General features: G+C 35.1%; 2 protein-coding genes across 2 annotated transcripts; one reads left to right on the top strand and one right to left on the bottom strand.

Annotated features, from left to right (window-relative positions):
* The first annotated feature begins 1360 nt into the window (after positions 1 to 1360).
* LOC117781154 (carbohydrate sulfotransferase 11) lies at positions 1361 to 5591 on the top strand. The gene is made up of 3 exons (XM_034617894.1): positions 1361 to 1462; positions 2252 to 2874; positions 4344 to 5591. The coding sequence occupies exons 2-3, from the start codon at positions 2322 to 2324 to the stop codon at positions 5084 to 5086; spliced, it is 1296 nt and encodes a 431-aa protein (XP_034473785.1). The 5' UTR covers positions 1361 to 1462; positions 2252 to 2321; the 3' UTR covers positions 5087 to 5591.
* Positions 5592 to 9518: 3927 nt separating this feature from the next.
* LOC117781153 (putative uncharacterized protein DDB_G0286901) lies at positions 9519 to 14596 on the bottom strand. The gene is made up of 3 exons (XM_034617893.1): positions 14009 to 14596; positions 11570 to 11842; positions 9519 to 11504 (listed from the first exon to the last, which is right to left on the bottom strand). Exons 1-3 carry the CDS (start codon positions 14187 to 14189, stop codon positions 9553 to 9555), a joined length of 2406 nt encoding a protein of 801 aa, XP_034473784.1. The 5' UTR covers positions 14190 to 14596; the 3' UTR covers positions 9519 to 9552.
* Between the last annotated feature and the right edge of the window lie 4289 nt (positions 14597 to 18885).

Below are 18885 nucleotides of genomic sequence, written 5' to 3'. Positions count from 1 at the left end.
CATGTATGTGTATATATTATATATATATATTTCTTCACACGCATATATATATTGTTCAATATTATTATCTTATGTGTATTGTATGATTGCTATATTAAATAAGACTTTTGATACTTTGTACATGTTTATTTTAAAGAAAGGAAGAACACAATACAAAAACCTTACAATACCCCTTAGAATAACGAGCATATATAGAACCGATATATGTATATATTAAATTTATGTATACATATATAAAGCAGATTCGTTTATGCATACAAAAGCCCAAAAAAAAACAATAAAAATCTATTGGATGTCAACAATTTAAAGCATATTTAGTGCCGTTTTCAAACCTTTCCCTACACAAAATGCAAAAACAATAACAAATTTAAATTTATCACAATAATTAGCAGCAAAAATGTTAATGACAGAATTGTAAAAAGCATAATTAATTTTTATATACCAATAACAAGAGAACAACAACAACAATACACAAATACATGCAACAAAGACATACACACACATATAGAAAAAGAAAAAGGAAAAATATATAATATATTTTAAAAGAAAATTGCATTAAACAACAACACAAGATGAAGAAGAACAACAACAACAAAAACGAAAGTGTCTTAAAACGTAGTATTAGAAGTTTATTATTAATTATTTGTTTGTACTTTAACTTTAAAGTAAAAAATTATTTATAGAAAAAAAGAAAATACAAAGATTTAATATACACAAAAATGCAAAAATAAAACGTTGATTTTTATTCAAATGCAAGAATTCGAAAATGCAAATACTTATATCCAGGAATCGTATATAAAAGTTATGATTTCAAACCTCATAATGGACTATATGAATGGGATAGCGTTAGACGTACTTTTTCGGGGTGCAATATTCCGGAAACAAGATAAACCTTAACTTTAATTTTTTTCATGAAAAAAATTTATTTTTTTTATTTTTTGAACCAAAAATAAATACTATGAAATAATGATTAAATTTCAAGTTTTGTTAAAAAAAAAATTAAAATTGTTTTTCATTTATTTTAATACAAATGGAAATATAACTTTTATTTTTTGATTATAGTACGTATATAAAAAATTAGTAAAAGAGTTTATGTTATAATTTATAAGTAAAAATTTAAAACCAATTATAATTGAAATAATAATTATTATTTCACAAATTTTGAGATCAACAGGATTTTTATTTTGTTAAATAATGCTAGCCTTTGTAATTGGACGCTGAATGCGACCAAGTATTCAAATTCCATTCGTTACACTCACCAAGTTACAGTCCGATGAGTTGCTCTCCAAGGGCATGCGCAAAGCGCAGGAGCAATCGACTTGGGATGGAAGTCTCATCCAAAGGCATCACAGGCGGCCAGCAAAACGACAGTCGACAGTTGAGTGCGAGTCGCCGTCGGGAGCAGCACGGTTGAGCTGTCAGGCAGGATACCAAAGAAAGAGGCCATAACCAATACTCCCAGGTGGGGATATTAAGTATAAAGTGGTGACACCTTAACTATCTTTTATTTGTTGTTGCAAGACATACAAACACCGCACATATTGTATATACATACATATATATAAAGTACATTAAGTATGCTGGTGAATTTACAAATATGAACTGTGAATTTCCCTCAAGGGATTAAAGCAAATGTACAGTGAAAAGAAATCCTTAGTTCTATAAATAAAGCGATAACTGTTGGAAGGTGGAGGAGTAGCAGGAGTAGAAGGAGTGGGGAGGGGAGACAGGGACTAGTCAAACTGCGGGTGACAGCATGAAATCTCACAGAAACAAAAGCAAATGTTGACACTTAAGGATGATGTCCTATTTTTCGAGTGTGTTGACTAAATGAATGTGTGTGTGTGTGTGTGTGTGTGTGTGTGTGTGTGCCTCAAGTGTGACGTAGATTGCCAGCAACCCAGTAAATGTGATTGTGTGTATGTGTGTATGTACACTCACCAACAAGTGTCGTTTCCTATTGAGTTCGACTGTCCGCTTTGAAGACGAGTGTATTTTATTTACTTTTATTTAAAAAGTTCACAGATTACTACCTCATACGAATTCCGAATATTTTTTTTAGGCATACCAAAAACAAAGATTTATACTCTTTAAGAAAAGAAAATAAGGATGAGCAAAAAATAGAATAATAAAACTAATAAATTCAACTAAGAAAAATATTCACAGTACAAGGGAGTAGATAGAAAAATAAAAATAAATAAATAATAAATTTGTATGTTAATTGATCGGTTGAATAACTGCCATCTTACAGATATCTGGAACATGTAGTAGCTGCTGTGCGGTGTCTGGAGAACAGGAGAATAGGGATCCGAATCCACAAAATGCACCTTCGCTTGCGATCGAGCCGTCGCCTGCAGACGTACCTGAAGATCGGCACCTGTGTCCTGGTGGGCGTCTTTTACTTTGCCTTCCTCTTTCGGGAGTCGCTCAACGCCTTCGAGCATCGGGAGCGGGCAACGGCCGCCGAATTGGAGGCGGCGGAATTCACGGAGCCATCGAAGCAACAGCTCAAGCTGAAACGCCAACAACTTCAACGTCAGCGATTAATTGATCAGCAACGAGCCAACTCAGCTACTGCCAATAACAATAGCAATGGCAATGGAAGCTCTGCAATTGCCGTCAGGACAACGGAAATTCCTGTTAGCACTCTTAACCCGGTTTACGAGTACTCCGAGGAGCTTCACAGTCGCACTGAACGTGACTTGAAGCTGCGTCGCGAACATTTGGCGACGGTCTGCGAGCGATACAATCTGCAGGAAAAGTACCCACCGAATCCCTGGGAGTTCTTTATCTCGCCCGGCCACAACAATCTTGTGTGGTGCAATGTCTTCAAGGCGGCCAGCAGCACCTGGATGTACTACTTTAACATACTAGGTGAGTGCTTGAGTATTATAATTTTTAAGCCACATTTATTTTTCAATTTTTATTATACATATTACTTTAAACTACTTAAAACTTTATACGTATGAAAATCCATCGTTAAATCGACAGCTAGATTTTAGTGGAATCGATTCTCAACTAGTTTATCTCGATTTATTTTTTGTTGATCAATCGAATTAATTCTAACGATTTTCATGGAAAAACAACAACTCAACTCTTATTTGATTCAGCATCATGGTTAGAAAACACAAATTTTTTTTCATCACTGTCGATTATTTCCCTTGGCATGTTTACAAAAATTTCAAACTGCCATAACTTTGCCAAAAATTACCCGATTTTCATGCGGAGTATCATTTTGATCATTATTTGATCTATAAATTGATTCTGCATTAAAATTTTAGTAACTTAAAAAAATTAATTTTTTGGTCATCACTGTCGGTTTTTTCGCTACTTTTCCATACTTTCCCCTTGACACTTTTTCAAAAACTTTAAACTCTCATGACTTTGCCAAAACTTAACCGATTCTCATGCGGAATATCATTTTGATCATTATTTGGCCTCGCAATTGATTCTGCATCATAATTTAAGCAACTATTCAAAATTTATTTTTTGGTCATCACTGACCATTTTCTTGTACTTTCACCGTACTCCCCCCTTGACACTTTTCCGCAAACGTCAACCCGTCATAACTTTGCCAAATCTTATCCGATTTTCATGCGGAATATCGTTTTCATTATTATTTGGCCTTTAAATTGATTCTGCATTAAAATTTTAGTAACTTAAAAAAATTAATTTTTTCGTCATCACTGTCTGTTTTTTCCGTAGGTTTCCATCCTTCCCCCTTGACACTTTTTCAAAGACTTCAAACTGTTATAACTTTGCCAAAAATTGACCGATTTTCATGCGGAATACCATTTTGATCATTATTTGGACCCTAAATTAATTTTACATCAAAATTTTCGTAACTTAAAAAATTAAATTTTGTGGGCATCACTGTCTGAGTTTTGGCTACTTTTCTATACTTTCCCCTTGACACTTTTTCAAGAAATTCAAACTGGCAGAACTTTGCGAAAACTTTACCGATTTCCATGCGGAATACAATTTTGATCATTTTTTGGCCTTTAAATTGATTCTGCATCAAAATTTTAGTTACTTAAAAAAATTAATTTTTTGGTCATTACTATCTGTTTTTTCGGTACTTTTCCATACTTTCCCCTCGACATTTTTTCATAAACTTCAAACTGTCATAACTTTGCCAAAACTTATCCGATTTTAATGAGGAATATCGTTTTTATTTTTATTTGGCCCCTAAATTTATTTTGCATCATTTATTTAATTTAGCTAGAAAATTTAATTTTTTGGCCATTCTTGTCTACTTTGTCCTTACTTTCCTCTTGATAGTTTTTAAAAGCTCCATACTGTCATAGATTTGTTAAATGGATTGCTTAAATTCATTCCAACAGCTGGCTACGATCTCAAGTATCTGCAGCGAACGGAGGTGCAGCCTCTGGAATTGGCGAGACAGCGATTTCCGCGTCCAGAGCTGTCCGAGCTGCTGGAACTGTTGCCGAGTGCGTTATCCTTTCTGTTTGTACGCGATCCTTTTGAGCGGATTCTGAGCGCGTATCGCAACAAGTTGGAGGGGAATCGCAACAGTTTCTACAAGGCGCTGGGAACGAAGATTGTGCATCGCTTTCGACAGAAAAGTATGGGAGGTCCTTGGCCACGTTGCGGTCCCACCTTTGAGGAGTTTGTGCGCTTTCTCATCGCGGAGCACAGGGCAAGACGACGATTCGATGAGCACTGGGCACCAGTTTATAGTTTCTGCACGCCGTGCAGTGTAAATTTCAGCATTATTGGGAAAACGGAGACATTCCAGAGGGACTCGGAGTTTATCATACGCCAGGCGGGTCTCGAGTCTCTGCTGCTGGGAAAACTGCCACGTCGCAAGCTGCGCAAGATTGGGAATCTGGCCAAGAGTGGCATCAAATCCGAGGCGTTGGTGGAACGTTATTTTGCCGATCTCGATCGCTCAACATTGGACCAATTGCTCAAGATATATCGCATCGACTTCGAGCTGTTCGATTACGATTACATCAAGTATTACGACATGGTGCATCCATGGAATCAGGAGCAGAGTACCCAACCAGTTGGAAGTGGAACCACACCTCTATCCACATCTCTAGCAACTGAAGCTCACGATTAACAATCTTATTCATGTACCTTTTACACAAGATCACACCAAAAAATGAACCGAAACCCAACCGAAACTACCAAGTTTACCAAATCTACCAAATTTACCAAATTTACCAAAATATTTAAGGCCAAAATCAACGTTTTCCAAAAACGTTAAACTTTCGACCTCTCTTAGATAATGCCAAAGAAAAAAAAAGCAACAAGAAATTCATGCAAATCAAGAAAACCCAAATCTTTGTAGATAGAAAGACGAATTTTGATGGATTTTTTTCAGAAAAAACGAAACAAAAATATAATGAAAATGAAATGAAATCGAAATAAATTTACAACTGTAATGGGGAGCATCTTTTTAGGTGCCATTGTGGTCTCGTAGTTAGTGCTAAGTACTTACAATTTACAGTTACACCTTAAATTTTACTTAAACAATCGATGTATCTAAATACGTCAGAAACCGACCTCTATACAAATATCTCGCCTGCTGTTTTTCAAATCGAAGATTTAAGGACACAAAAAAATACAATATATATATATATATATACATATATATATATATGCATCACGTACACCAATAGTTAAATACAAATACAGTTAGTCAAGTAATTGTTTAGATCATATAAAAAATGCATTGTTTATAATTTATTAGAAAATAGTTTAAGACAAAAAATTTCTTTATTAATTCTTTATTTTATTTTAAATAATAAGAGTAATAATAATAAGTGAATTGTTAAATTTGTTAAAACAATTACTTGACATACATACAGAATGTTTACAACCAAATCCTATTTAGAATCATTTCCCTTTTCCCTTAATCCATATGTACAATATCTACACACATTCATAGGTATGTATGTATGGCATCTTTTATACGTACATACATACATACAACCATACATACTACATATGCACTTATATGAAATTTATAAAACAGGTCTTCATCCTACGTCTTTAACTTTTGTGGACTGGATGGCTTTTCCTAGGCTAACGATAACGATTGCAAGAACGATAACGATAACAAACGAACGATTTTTTTGTGAACGATAAACCAAAGATAACGATATTGATAACGATCAACAAATTTGCAAATATTCCCCGTAAAAGAAACAAAACTAGAAACTTTTCATGTGATGTTTAAGATTTACATTTACACATAAAAAATATATATTACATAATAAATATTATACATATATATGTATATTCAGATATATACATGAATAACATTTAAAGTAATTTAATTAATATACTCATTTTGGATTGTATTTCATATTAATTTAACCGACAGCGTGCAACAAATGTAAATTTAGGGATACATGATATTATTCTAAATATATAAGTATTTTCAACCTTTTTTCGTTGTAAGCAAAAGAAAAATTCTAATAAATAAATCTCTAATACAAAGCTGTGATATATTTTATTATTGAAAACTTTAGGACATTGGTTACAAATTCACACATTTTACTGCACGAAATTCCGATAATAGTGAGTTATTATTTATCTTGTATGTATAGTTTTTATGAGTTATAAGAAAATCAGTCAATCTCGTCTCAAAAAAAATCCTTAAGTGTGCAAGATCTTTAAAATTGTTTAGAAAACGAGTCTTCATTAAACATTGTTAAGGACAAGGTAAAAAAAATAATTAAAATAGAAAAGACAATATCAGATTTGTAAGAAAGTAGGTCTGGTAATATTAAAATAAGTGACATTTTTTATGTCTTGTATACTTGAGATTTATGCAAATTAAAATATTGTATTTTTTGATCAAATTTCAGAAATGTACAGTTTTATAATTATTATAGATACACTCAAAGTAGTTATTTTATTAACTACAAATGTTGATAGAGTTCCAGATCTATAGATTCCATCGGATCTGATCATTTCTTCGGCAAATCTCTTCAAGGCCGTCACGTTTCGTCCGCCTTTGTACTGTCGAACATTTATTCCATTTTCAAACCAGAGAATCTGCGGTACTGTTCGAATATTTAAATCTCGACAAACGGAAATGTTCGACTCACAATTGTATTCGGTTACACATAAGTTGGTCTCATTTTTCATTTCCTTGGCTAAATCTTTCCATATCGGAGCCAATAAAACGCATTTGGGACAACTGGGCTTAAAAAATTTAACAAAATATTTTCCCTGAGAAATCGTTGAATTGAAGTTATGAGGTTTCAGTTTAAATACCTCGCCAGAGCTGCAAGTTTTTGTGTTTGGAAATCCCAATAGCTTCAATAAAGCGATCAGATCGAGATAGATCGAAAGTTCTCTGAATTTATTATTTTTTTCGAATAATAATAAACTTGGATAGGTTGTAATATTCTTATCAGTACAAAATTCTTCATATTTCGTGCAATTAATCGCGGCAACTGTGATATTTCTATAGCTGATGCTTTCTTCTTCTACTGTGAATTTCAATTCAGTTAATAGGGTATATAGACGCGTACACTGCACACATTCGGGGACATAGAACTCAACGAGAACAAATCCTTTTCTATGCACACTTCAAAGCCATTGGGATCGAGTGATATATCCGATCTCCTAAGCAATAGTTTGGCTTTCACGTGCCACGACGCCAAGAAAAATAATAAAGCAAAAAACATTTGAATTATTTTAGCTAACATCATTCTAAATTTTGACAAAATTTTCTAACATGGATTTTTTACATAGTTGGATCTGAGCTCTTTTCTTTCCGTATTATCATTATATAATAGTCCCCAAATTGAAACTACACCTGGTTAATTCAATATTAATATTGTATATTTATTTTCATTGATCAGAACAAACGATTTAATATATGTATTTAGTTGGTATGCGTCTGTATGTATTTAGAGAGTCGCATCGTACACAATGTATGTATATATTGTATGTACATACATATGTACTATGTACATATGTAATTATTCTCATTTACCTCTCACTTAACTAATTCTAGATACATAAATAAAAGTAGTAAAACCTTTATAGTGGTGCGTGTATTCTATATAGATATACATATGTATAAATATATTGTAATATATAATTATGGGTAAATAAATTAACAATAATACAACTTAGTACTTAAAAAATAACTAAGCTTAAGCTTCTTAAGCGTTTACACAGAAACTACAAGTACAACACAATATAAATACGAGTAAGAGGGGGAGAAAGGGGGCGTGGCGGGGTATTGGCATGATAACATCTCACTTTCCATTCTATATTACATCAATACATATACACATATCATTTAAAATGTTTTTTTTTTTATAATTTTTTAAAACTCTGTTAAGGTAAAATCTGAAACTTCTTTAAAAAAGTTTCTTCCAATTGAAAATGTGTATTAAATATAATGTTTATAGTTTAATCTCGCATTTTATATAAGTGTTTCTATTTGCTTTATGATCTGGTGTGAATATATATACTTTTTAATTAATATATAAGTAAGCTAAGCTTACAACTATGTATGTACAGTGATAATATAGGATTTTATTCCTCTGACTCATCAGTTGGAATTACAAATTATATAGTTGATATTTTCTCTTATGGTAGTTATCTTAAACAAATTGGTAACAATAGCAAATACTTAGCAACATATAAATATACATATATATTTTAAATAAGTTGTATAGAGTATAAACATATGTCTATATCTATACATAGATAATCATTTTGCGAATAAGGAAACTTAGAGAACAACAATGAATAATAGTTTTTAAACACACAAATAATTGATGTTTTTTTTTTTTTTTAACAATAAATGAATTCTTTATATGTGTTTGAGTGTGTGTGAAATGAAAAATTCTCTTAATTGATTTTTGATTGGACTGAAGTCCGTTTAAGACGAGATCTATAAAGTTTTTATCGCATATATATAAGTTTTTAGAAATACATATGTTTTTTAGATACGTTTAAGAAAAAAACTCTACACAGAAATAGTTAATTGAATAAACAATTTTATATAGTACGTGTGCATTAGCATTAGCATTAGCCATTGCATTAGTTTTTCCATTAGCATTTGCTTTACCATCAACTTAATCAAGTCCAGCTTTAGCATCAGAATTATCATTTGCGTAGGCTTTTTCATTAGCATTATCATTAGCATCAGCATCAGCATTTTGCATTAGTTAAGCATTAAAGTGTTATCATCAACTTTTGCATTCACTCCTAATGAATTGGCATCTTCATAAGCTATTGCATTGCCATGTTCATTAGCTTTTTTATTACCATTAGCATTAGCATTTGCATCAGATTCGGCTTGAGCTTTAGCATCAGCTCTCGCATCAACATTAACATCAGCTTTCACATTAGCATTAGCATCAACATCATCATCAGCTTTCACATTAGCATTAGCATTAGCCTTCTCATTGAATTCAAATATCTCGAACCAAAGTCTCTGCCTTTTTACAAATTTTGTCTGTCTCTTCGCTCTCTCTCCTCTCCTCTCTATCTTTCTCTCACACTTTCTCTTCTCTTCTCTTCTCTTCTATACTCTTTGCGCCGCTGTGTTTAATCGGCGAGAATCATCATGCTCTTGATGCTTGCCACCTCCGACTCCAAGCGTTCCAGCTGGCTCTTAAGCATCTGCTCCCGCTCCACATTGGAGACAACTCCAACTCCGACTGCGACTCCAACTGCGACCTCTTTAGGTGCCAGGAGTTTCCTTTGGAACTGTGCTGTCCACTCGGCGCTGGCAATGGAGATGCCCGAGTCGCGCTCATCGCTGGAGTTGTCACCACCATCGTTCCACGCTGGCGGGGATGCCCGATTGCAGTTTGGCTCCTGCTTGATGTGCTGCAGCGAGAGGAGCGCGGTGGCAGCCGCATCCTTGTCCCCCAGATGGGATTTGTGACGCAGCTTGAGGGGCAGACAATTGTTGGCGTCACTCGCTGGCGGTGCCAAGTGAACGCCATGTGGAAGCCCATGCGGAGGCGGATGTGAATGCGGATGTGGATGCGTTGTCTCCTCGGCCATGTCGTGGTCCTGCTCATCGTCACCGGAAACGGCGCCCGACGATGAGGCGGACGAGAGAGCTGAGGAGGCGGACGAGTGATGTGTCGAGGATGTGGTCGAGGACAACATGTGCTCATAGCTGGGGGAGCAGGCACGCCTCGACAGATTCAAGACGCTGGCGGCGGCGGAACTCACAGCAGACGACGAAGAGTGAGAGTTGGAGCTGGAGGTGGCGGAGTTGGAGTTGGAGGCGTTGGAGTTAGAGTTGGAGGAGGAGCAGGTGCTGCTCACTGCATCCACGGCGCTGCTGCTGACGGCAGCATCGATGCTGTGATTATGCAGATAATTGGCCGCCTCCAGTTGCTCCTTGCTTATGCTGACATAGGCGGATGTGGGCGTGGCAGCAGAGCTGGCATACAGAGCAGCTCCCGTTACCGTACCTGTTCCGGTTGCGCCCGTTACCGTTGCTCCCACTCCCACTCCGACTCCGGCATTGTACAGAGCTCCGACGGCGACAACCTTGCGCAAGCTGTCCAAATCCTCGGGACGCACATTGCGATGCAGCGCCTGTTGCAGCACATGCAGATTGGCAATGGCATTGTTGCTGTTGCTGTGATTGTTGTTGTTGGGCGGACGTTCATTGGCAGGAGCAACTGCATCCGCATGCAACTGTTGCTGATACGCATGTGGATGTGGATGCGACTGCAGATGCGACTGTAGATGCGGAGGAGGAGCGCTCGGAGCAGCTGCGCCATGTGGCAACTGTTGCACATGGTGATGATGATGGCCGCTCTTCTGGGATGTCGCCTCATTGGCGCGTGCATTCGAGCTGGGACCATAGATGATGGGTGACAGGGGAGGAGCAACGCCTGCAACGCTGTAACCATCACCGGCACCAGCGGGTGACGCTCCCGACGACGACGAGGCCGAGCAGGATGAGGATGAGGAGGAGGAGGACGATGAGGAGGAGCATGAGCCGCTGCTCATCTTGGCCCGTTTGGTATTGCTGAGCACCTGTTCGCTGGTGGGCAGCGATGCCAGTATCTTCTCCACACTGACCAGATTCTCGCCAGAGATGTTGAACTTGTCGCGTATGGCATCGAGTTGGGCTTTGAGCACATGATTCTCCTTGGTCAGCTCAATGACACGCTGTTCCAGCACCATGTCATTGTAGCGTCTCTTTTCGCGACTCCGCTTAGCTGCCTCATTGTTGCGCCTCCGACGATCCCAATAGCTTTCATCCTTCTTATTATCCGGCGTAAATTCGCGTTGTTTGCGCTGCGAGAAGAGCTCCTTCTGTGCGGCTGTCAATGTGGATTGTGATCCACCTCCACCTCCGCCTCCACCGCCACCTCCACCTCCATTACTTGGTTTGCCCATCAGATTGTGACTGTGACCGTGACCGTGACTCTCGCCATAGCCAGATCTGGCCATACTGTGACTGTCCGACATGCCGCTGTCATTGGACTGTGGACTGATGGATCCGCCATACATGGACAATGGATGCACTGCAGCAAAGAGTGACATTTTGTTATTAAAGAGATCTATTTGATGCCTATTAATGATTACTTACAATTTGTGGCTTCATTGGAGCTGCCGTTCATGGACAGCGTTGGTGATATTGTCGTCATTCTGCTCATGATCATGGAGGAGGCTTTGTTGTGATTCTGGGTGAGCACCTCGGGCATTGCCGTCGGTATTGTTACTTCCTGTTTCTGTTCCTGCTCCTGTTCGCTCCCCTGCTCTTGCTTAAGTGCCACGGAGTGCAACAGTTGACGCGTCAAATACTCTCTATGCTGATCCTGCACAGAATAATACTGCACTTTCAGCTTATTCTCCTGCACAACTGCAAAATAGAGCAAAAAAAAAAATTGAAGATAATTAGATAAGTCGGAAAATCTAAATTTATATTTTAATTCATAATTAAAGACAAGCCATGTACATTTTATAATTTCTCTCATATGTTTATAACAATTTCCTATTATAACCTCATTAACGATATATCCAATTTTATATTTATAAATAAAGAATTTATTTGTAAATTTTCCCTTTAATTTTAAACAACACTTAAACCGTTATATAAAATTTACAAGTACATGCTTATTTTATTAATTTTAAAACTTTTAATTTTTCGCAATTGGTTTCTTTTTGAAGAATTTTAGATTTATGTTCTTTTAATATGTCTATCAATTAGAAATTCCCGGATTTTTTAACTAGCTGATTCTAAATTCAAGCGGAATTTCCAGAGCATGACGACTCCAATTGGAATTTTAATCAACAAGCCAAAAAAAACAAATAATTATTATGAATTTTACCTTATCTTTAAAATTTCCCAAGTTTTTTTGCTTGTGAAATAATATTTTATAGTCATTTAACTTTTAAAAGTCGGAATAATAAATAAGCAAACATATTCCACTTTCTCTTTCCTATTCTGTAAATTTTCTAGTACTTGGCAGTGGTCAACGATCATCATAATGATCATTTATAATTATTTTTCTATTTTGCAATTAACCTGTATTTATAATGTTCCAATTAGACCCAACTAGATACTCACTAACCAAAGGAAATAATTTAAGTGAAATGCAAATTGTAATATTTATTATATTGTTTGTATATTAAATTTATAGATAGAATCGAAAATTGTAGAACATTCCCATCCGACTGCATTAGCATTGAGAAAATAATAAACATTACATCATATAAATTTTGATTTCAAATATTACAAAAAAAACTTCTATTGTAGTGTAATTCCAATTAGAATATATTTAGATTTCATCTGATATATTAATTTGTTAACTCTCGCCTAATCAATCAATTGAACACTAAAGTCTTATCAATGAATTGGCCTAATGTTCTAATCAGACAATCGACCCTAATCGAGTTTAAAATGTGAGTGCAGACAATGAGAACGCAGCCAACGCCAAACAGTCTAATAAGAGCTAGTGAAAGCACACACACACACACACTCACACATACGCGCGTGCAATTATAGATGTGCATGTGTGTGTGTTCCTTTGTCTAGTCCTTGGCCTTACACTTGTTCTCGCTCTCGCTCTCCCAAAATACGACGACAATAGACAAAATATGTATGAAAATACATATACACATATATTGCATACATAGTATGTATGTGGGTGCATTTGTGTGAGTGCACATTTGCTTTCATTTTTACACAATGATTACGGCAAATGATGCAAGAATCAGCGAATTAGACGACAGCACCAACACAAGGGCAGCACATATACACACACATGCATACATACATTTGCACAGTGGCCCTCAGCTTATTTGATCGTATCACAAATTTTAAATTAATTTATCTTTTAATGGAAATGATATATAATTACATATAAGTACACAAAAATAAATAATTAAAGCGCTGATTTATTTTTAAATGTTAAGACTTAAACATATTTTAAATGTATTATTTTTTACATTATATCTGAATTAATCAATTTAAAATGCAGTAGATCAAATAAGCTGTGAGCCACTGTATGTATGCATGAGAATGGCAATGGCAACGTAAACAAGAAATCACACGGAAAGATTTGTTAGTGTCTGTGTCTGTGTTTGTGTTCGTTGTTGTCGTTGTCGTCTCTCACCCTCACCGTGACCATCGAATTGGCATTTGCAGTTCAATGTGCTACAGCAAACACACACTCGCACACATTCACAGTCAGTTATTCTCATTCCCCATAAACTGGCTTACTCACGTCAGCAGCCAGACGCTGCCAACGTCGCTGCCGCCGGCAACCCCTACGACTCCTACGCCGACGGCACAGCCCCATTTGCAGTCGCAGTCAGCGTCGCAGCCGCAGTCGGCTGCTTGATTCGAAATTCACAAAAACAACATGACTAAGCGCGCTGCTGCTGCGCTCTCTTTCTCTCATGCTCTCCACACTCTTACACACTCTCTCACTCTCTTGCTGCCTACATATTTCGCATGAGTTTATTTTGCGTTGTTAACTTATAAACAAATTTATTCAGTTTTTTTTTTTATTGTTGCACTTACATTGTGCGTTGCTGTTGTTATTTGTTGTTGTTGATGTTGTAAACTGCGTAAAGTGAGTGTTATTAATATTATCCCTGCAGTTGTTGTTGCTGTTGTTGTTCTTGAGTATAAGAAAATTGTTGTTGGTTGCAGCCTCTTTAAACAATTGCACTTTCTGTTCTAACGTGCACACAATCGACATAATGTTTTCAAATTGCAACGTTAAATTCCATTCGATTTCTTCAGTTTCGATTAAATACAAATTTATTATATTCCTTTTTAAATTTGCATTTTTATCAAGAAACACTTTCACAACAATTCAAATTGTAACCGTCAGAATTTTTTGTTTTAAAAGTTGTTATTTCTTGCACTTTTCGAGATCTTTGTGACGATCTTAAATTATTAAGTATTTGTAATTGTTTCTCTAATTTGTTTTGTTGCTGGCCAATGTTTTGATGTGTTTCTGGCCTAAACACTTTTAACGGTTAACACTTGTAGCTTTTAATATTTTTTTTTGCTTTCATCTGTTAATCTCACAAATTTGTAGCGCGACTCGCGAGCGCATTCACAACCGCTTCGAACGAATGCTGAATCGCAATTGAATTTGTAAAAGCATTTCACTCGACAGCCGCAGTCGAATCGGAGCCTGGTCACGTTGTCGCTGCACGCAGTAGCGACACGCGACAACGCTTCGAGCGTCGAGCATCGAACTTGTTTGAAGCAATCGCTCAGCTCGGCGTGGCATGGGTAAAAGTGAAATTTTGCGTCTGATTGGACTTGGACTGACGTTTGCCTGTTGCGCGTTGCAACCGATCACATTTCTCTGCCTCTCTGTTCAGCTGTTCAGCTGTTCGACTGTTCGGCTGTTGAGTAATCAGCGTCAATCTGGTATCGTTTTAAGCTGCACATTTGGAAACTAGAACATGATTGCGCCGAATACAGACGAAGGGCGGAAAAGTGGGGAAAGGGCAGAGGGCAGAATATGATGACGGGAAGACGGGAAGGTGCTTTGTTTGAATATATTCTATATATATGAATATATTCTATATATACATACAGTATGTCAAGTAATTGCTTTGACAAAATAATAAATTTATATATTTTATTCTTGGACTTTATATTTTTAATCTGTTTTATTACATTATAAATGTATACCGAAAAAAAGAATATAATTTGGTTACGGCTCCGATTAAATTTCTAATTTCTGTTAGTGGTTCCGGAACCAGTTCCATTATTCCTGACTGTGCCAATTTTAAGAATTAAAAAACCAGTATCTAAATTCTACATGTTGTCAACACAATTGCATGACTAACTGTAAGTACACTGTGCCAGTTTGTCTTGAGGTGACGCAAGCGCTTCCAACAACAACAACACCGACAACAAAATACTCAAAGTACAAACGAATCATCATAATCTGACGGCGATTCAATATGCAATTGAGTTCTACTTGTTGTCCCTTTCTAAATTCAACATTCCACGGTAATTTAAGTCTAAATATTATTTGAAATATTTTACACCTTACATAAGTTGACACAGAAATTCGCCACGCTTCGATCGCTGCTAATTGAGTTCTTTATACATAATATTAAACACCTGTTAAATAATATGATAGAATGTATAATTTATTTTGCATCATTATTAATTGCAAAAGTAAAACATTTAGGAAAATACTTCCAAGCCTGCAAACAGATCGAGCGGAACTTTTATGTTATGTTAATTAACAGCGCTTGGCAGGATTGCAAGTATGTTAACTTCATGCGTGTCTACATTCCACACGCAACTTCTATGTTATGTTAATTATCAGCGCTAAACAGGACTATGTTACCTATTCTTCTTTTTCAGATGTTAATTAACATTGCAGTTTTTACTTCTATTCTTCTTTTACCCATTTAAGTAATGCAAACTGTTATACTTTCCACAGCTGGAAATTGAATTGACAACTGCCTATTTTCTGATAGAAAGTGTATAAAAAGTACAGTTATTTGTTGATAGCTCTAGATTATATATATACCCTTCGGTCTGATACAAGTCTACTTATTTTTCAAACAAAAAAACACCCTCAAGCAATTCGAGTCGCTTGTTTAAAGTCATTGAAATTATCTTATCAGGAAGCTAATGCATTTACGACCCCCCAATAAAAATATTGTTGCAATTGAATGAAGAAACTATTGTATAGTCGACCGTACCCGATTGGTATATACCCTAGACCCAAGGGGAAAGTAACCAAAGAATATTATGCACTTAAATCCTTCAATATTATGTCTATTTTATTTGATATTAATGAAATATGTAAGATATAAAAACTAGTATGCGTATACTTTATATACATATACTGAGAAAAAACTTAAACTATTTTCTTCCTAGGAAGAAAATTGTATAATTTATTCCTAAAGAAAAAAGTTTACATTTCCACTTTGAAAATAACTTCTTCTTTCCAGAAAAAAGGTGCTACTTTCATCATGGAGAAAATATAAAAATTTTTTGGGAAGAAAAGAAACTATTTTCTTTAAGAAATAAATACAATTGTTGTCTATAGAAAGAAAAAAACTATTATCTTTAGCAAGGAAAAAACTTTTATTTTATTATTCAAAATATAATAACAATTTTCTTTAAAACGCAGGAAAATATTTTCTTTTAGACAAAACAAGACTATATACTTAAGTACTATATTTTTTTTTTATTTTTTATTAAATAGAAACCATTTTCTTCCTGATCGAACATAACATGTAGATGAAACTGATTTGCACAATATACCCATTATTTGATGTGTGCAGGGTATAACAGAGAGAATAGATATAGACAGGGGCAGGAACATGTGCAGACGAGCTAGAGTTAGGTCGGGAGACATTATGTAAGTTTTACGAGCGATCATTATGGACAAGTATGACTAACTGACCGACCGACTGAAAGAATGACTGGCTAATTGACTTGCTAAACTGTGAATTCTACGGAATTAGTATTAAAATATACTCAATTGTGATTACAAAATGCCAGCACATATAAAATACATATACATACAAGTATATAACATGTAGAGCCGTTAAAAAAATCTTGGAATTAAACGACTATAAATTGAGGGGGAAAGAGTAGAAAAGAGGTCAAAAATTTGTGGTTATCAAGTAATACTGCATTTTCTAACAATGAATAATAATATAGTTATTATATATAAAAGCTAACTTGAATTAATAATATACATTTATTATAAGATTTTTAATATTATGCGGGAAAGAATTACATATGTATAAGTATACTCGACTTGAATAACCTTATCAGTTAATTTATTTACTTGAGCTACTTATGCAATTGTCTCTGCCCCTATAATTTATTACAAAAAGTGTGAAATAACAACAAAACAAAAAAACTGCTAATTTTGTATTCAAACATTCTTATGCAATACGAATTAATTTGTTGCTGAACATATAAGCTTAAGAATCTGATCCAATGAAAAAACTAAATACATATTTTACCTTAATTACTTCACTTTTCTTTGTAATTATGAGATTAAAAATGGTATAGGCTGAAAAAATATTTAGATATGTTTAGCTAAATGGGTTCTAAAAATTATAAAAATATATGTAGAGCAGATATATACTTGAAAAATAGAGACTTTTTTTTAAGTTTTGAAAACAAGCAAAAAATGTTCAAGCTAGTTTTGGTTTCTTTGGAATTTCTGAAGCAATTATCGATTCAGTTTTGAATTTATCTTTAAGTCGTAGATTAATCTTGTACGTTATATTTACAGTTAGTGTTAAAAGTACTCGTATGAGTATGCTCAACAGGTGACAAGAGCTGTTTAACGATTTATAATCATACTTCTCTTAGTTTATATTCAATATTTAAGAGGAATAAATAATTTGCATGATTACAAAATGATTATGGCGTCAATTCTACAGGTCCAGTTTCCGTTACACGTGAGTCGATACACTCACGTGGTCCAGCCAATCGCGCCACATCCGCTACCCCTCACCCCACCCTACAGCCCACTCCAAACATCATGATGATTTAACATGAACATGTATAAACACAATCATGTGTTGAAGTTCAACTAACGTTTTTCCATGGAAATTGACAGAGCGAAAGAATGTGAATTTGAATATGAGGGTGAGTTTGAATATGACTTGTTCTCGTTGACTTAGGTAACACTGGGAAGGAAAAAATAAATTTTTCTTTTTAAATGTTACCAAACCAACATTTCTATGCTAAAACTTATTTTATGTCTATTAAAATTTTATATTTTTAATAATTTTTTTTAGAGCTTAGATTTTACGCCTCTTGAAATATGGGAAATATAGTCATTCACATATTATAAAAAATTTATGCGTATTACTTAAATTTTATATATTTACCAATATATCACTTGAATACTATATTAATTTATAAATTTAAGAGTTTTAGTGCTAAATAGTAAGTTATTATCTTGAGAATTAAAATGTAATAAAAAAAAATACTCAAATTCGTCAACAAATTAAAAAAAAAAATTTTTTTTTAATCGTCTAAGACTTTAATAAGAAAATAACTTGAAAAAATGCATTAGAAAAAGGCGAAATTAAAAGTCGGTCACAACTTAAATTTTTAAAAATTACTTTAGCTGCTATTTAATTGGGGAATTAAGAAAATTATGATTTTTAATAAAATATAAATATAAATAATTGCGGGTTCACTCATTGTTTACGCCACATGCGGTCAATGTGGTGGGTATAACGAGGGGTGGGTTCACGTTGTCGAGAATTGCTGCTGTTACAATCTTGCTGACTACGCACACACACACAGCGAATAAGACGTCAAGCTGTTACGAAACAACGTCACTGCTGGCGTCGACGTCAAAGTCAGCAGCGCAGCAGCAACAAGAACGTAATATAAGCTATCGCCATTAAGCTCGCTCTCCCGCTCTCCTGCTC

This window comes from Drosophila innubila (assembly GCF_004354385.1).
Source record: "Drosophila innubila isolate TH190305 chromosome 2L unlocalized genomic scaffold, UK_Dinn_1.0 4_B_2L, whole genome shotgun sequence".
Classification (NCBI taxonomy): Eukaryota; Metazoa; Arthropoda; class Insecta; order Diptera; family Drosophilidae; genus Drosophila; species Drosophila innubila.
This window is presented reverse-complemented; position numbering and strand designations above follow the sequence as displayed.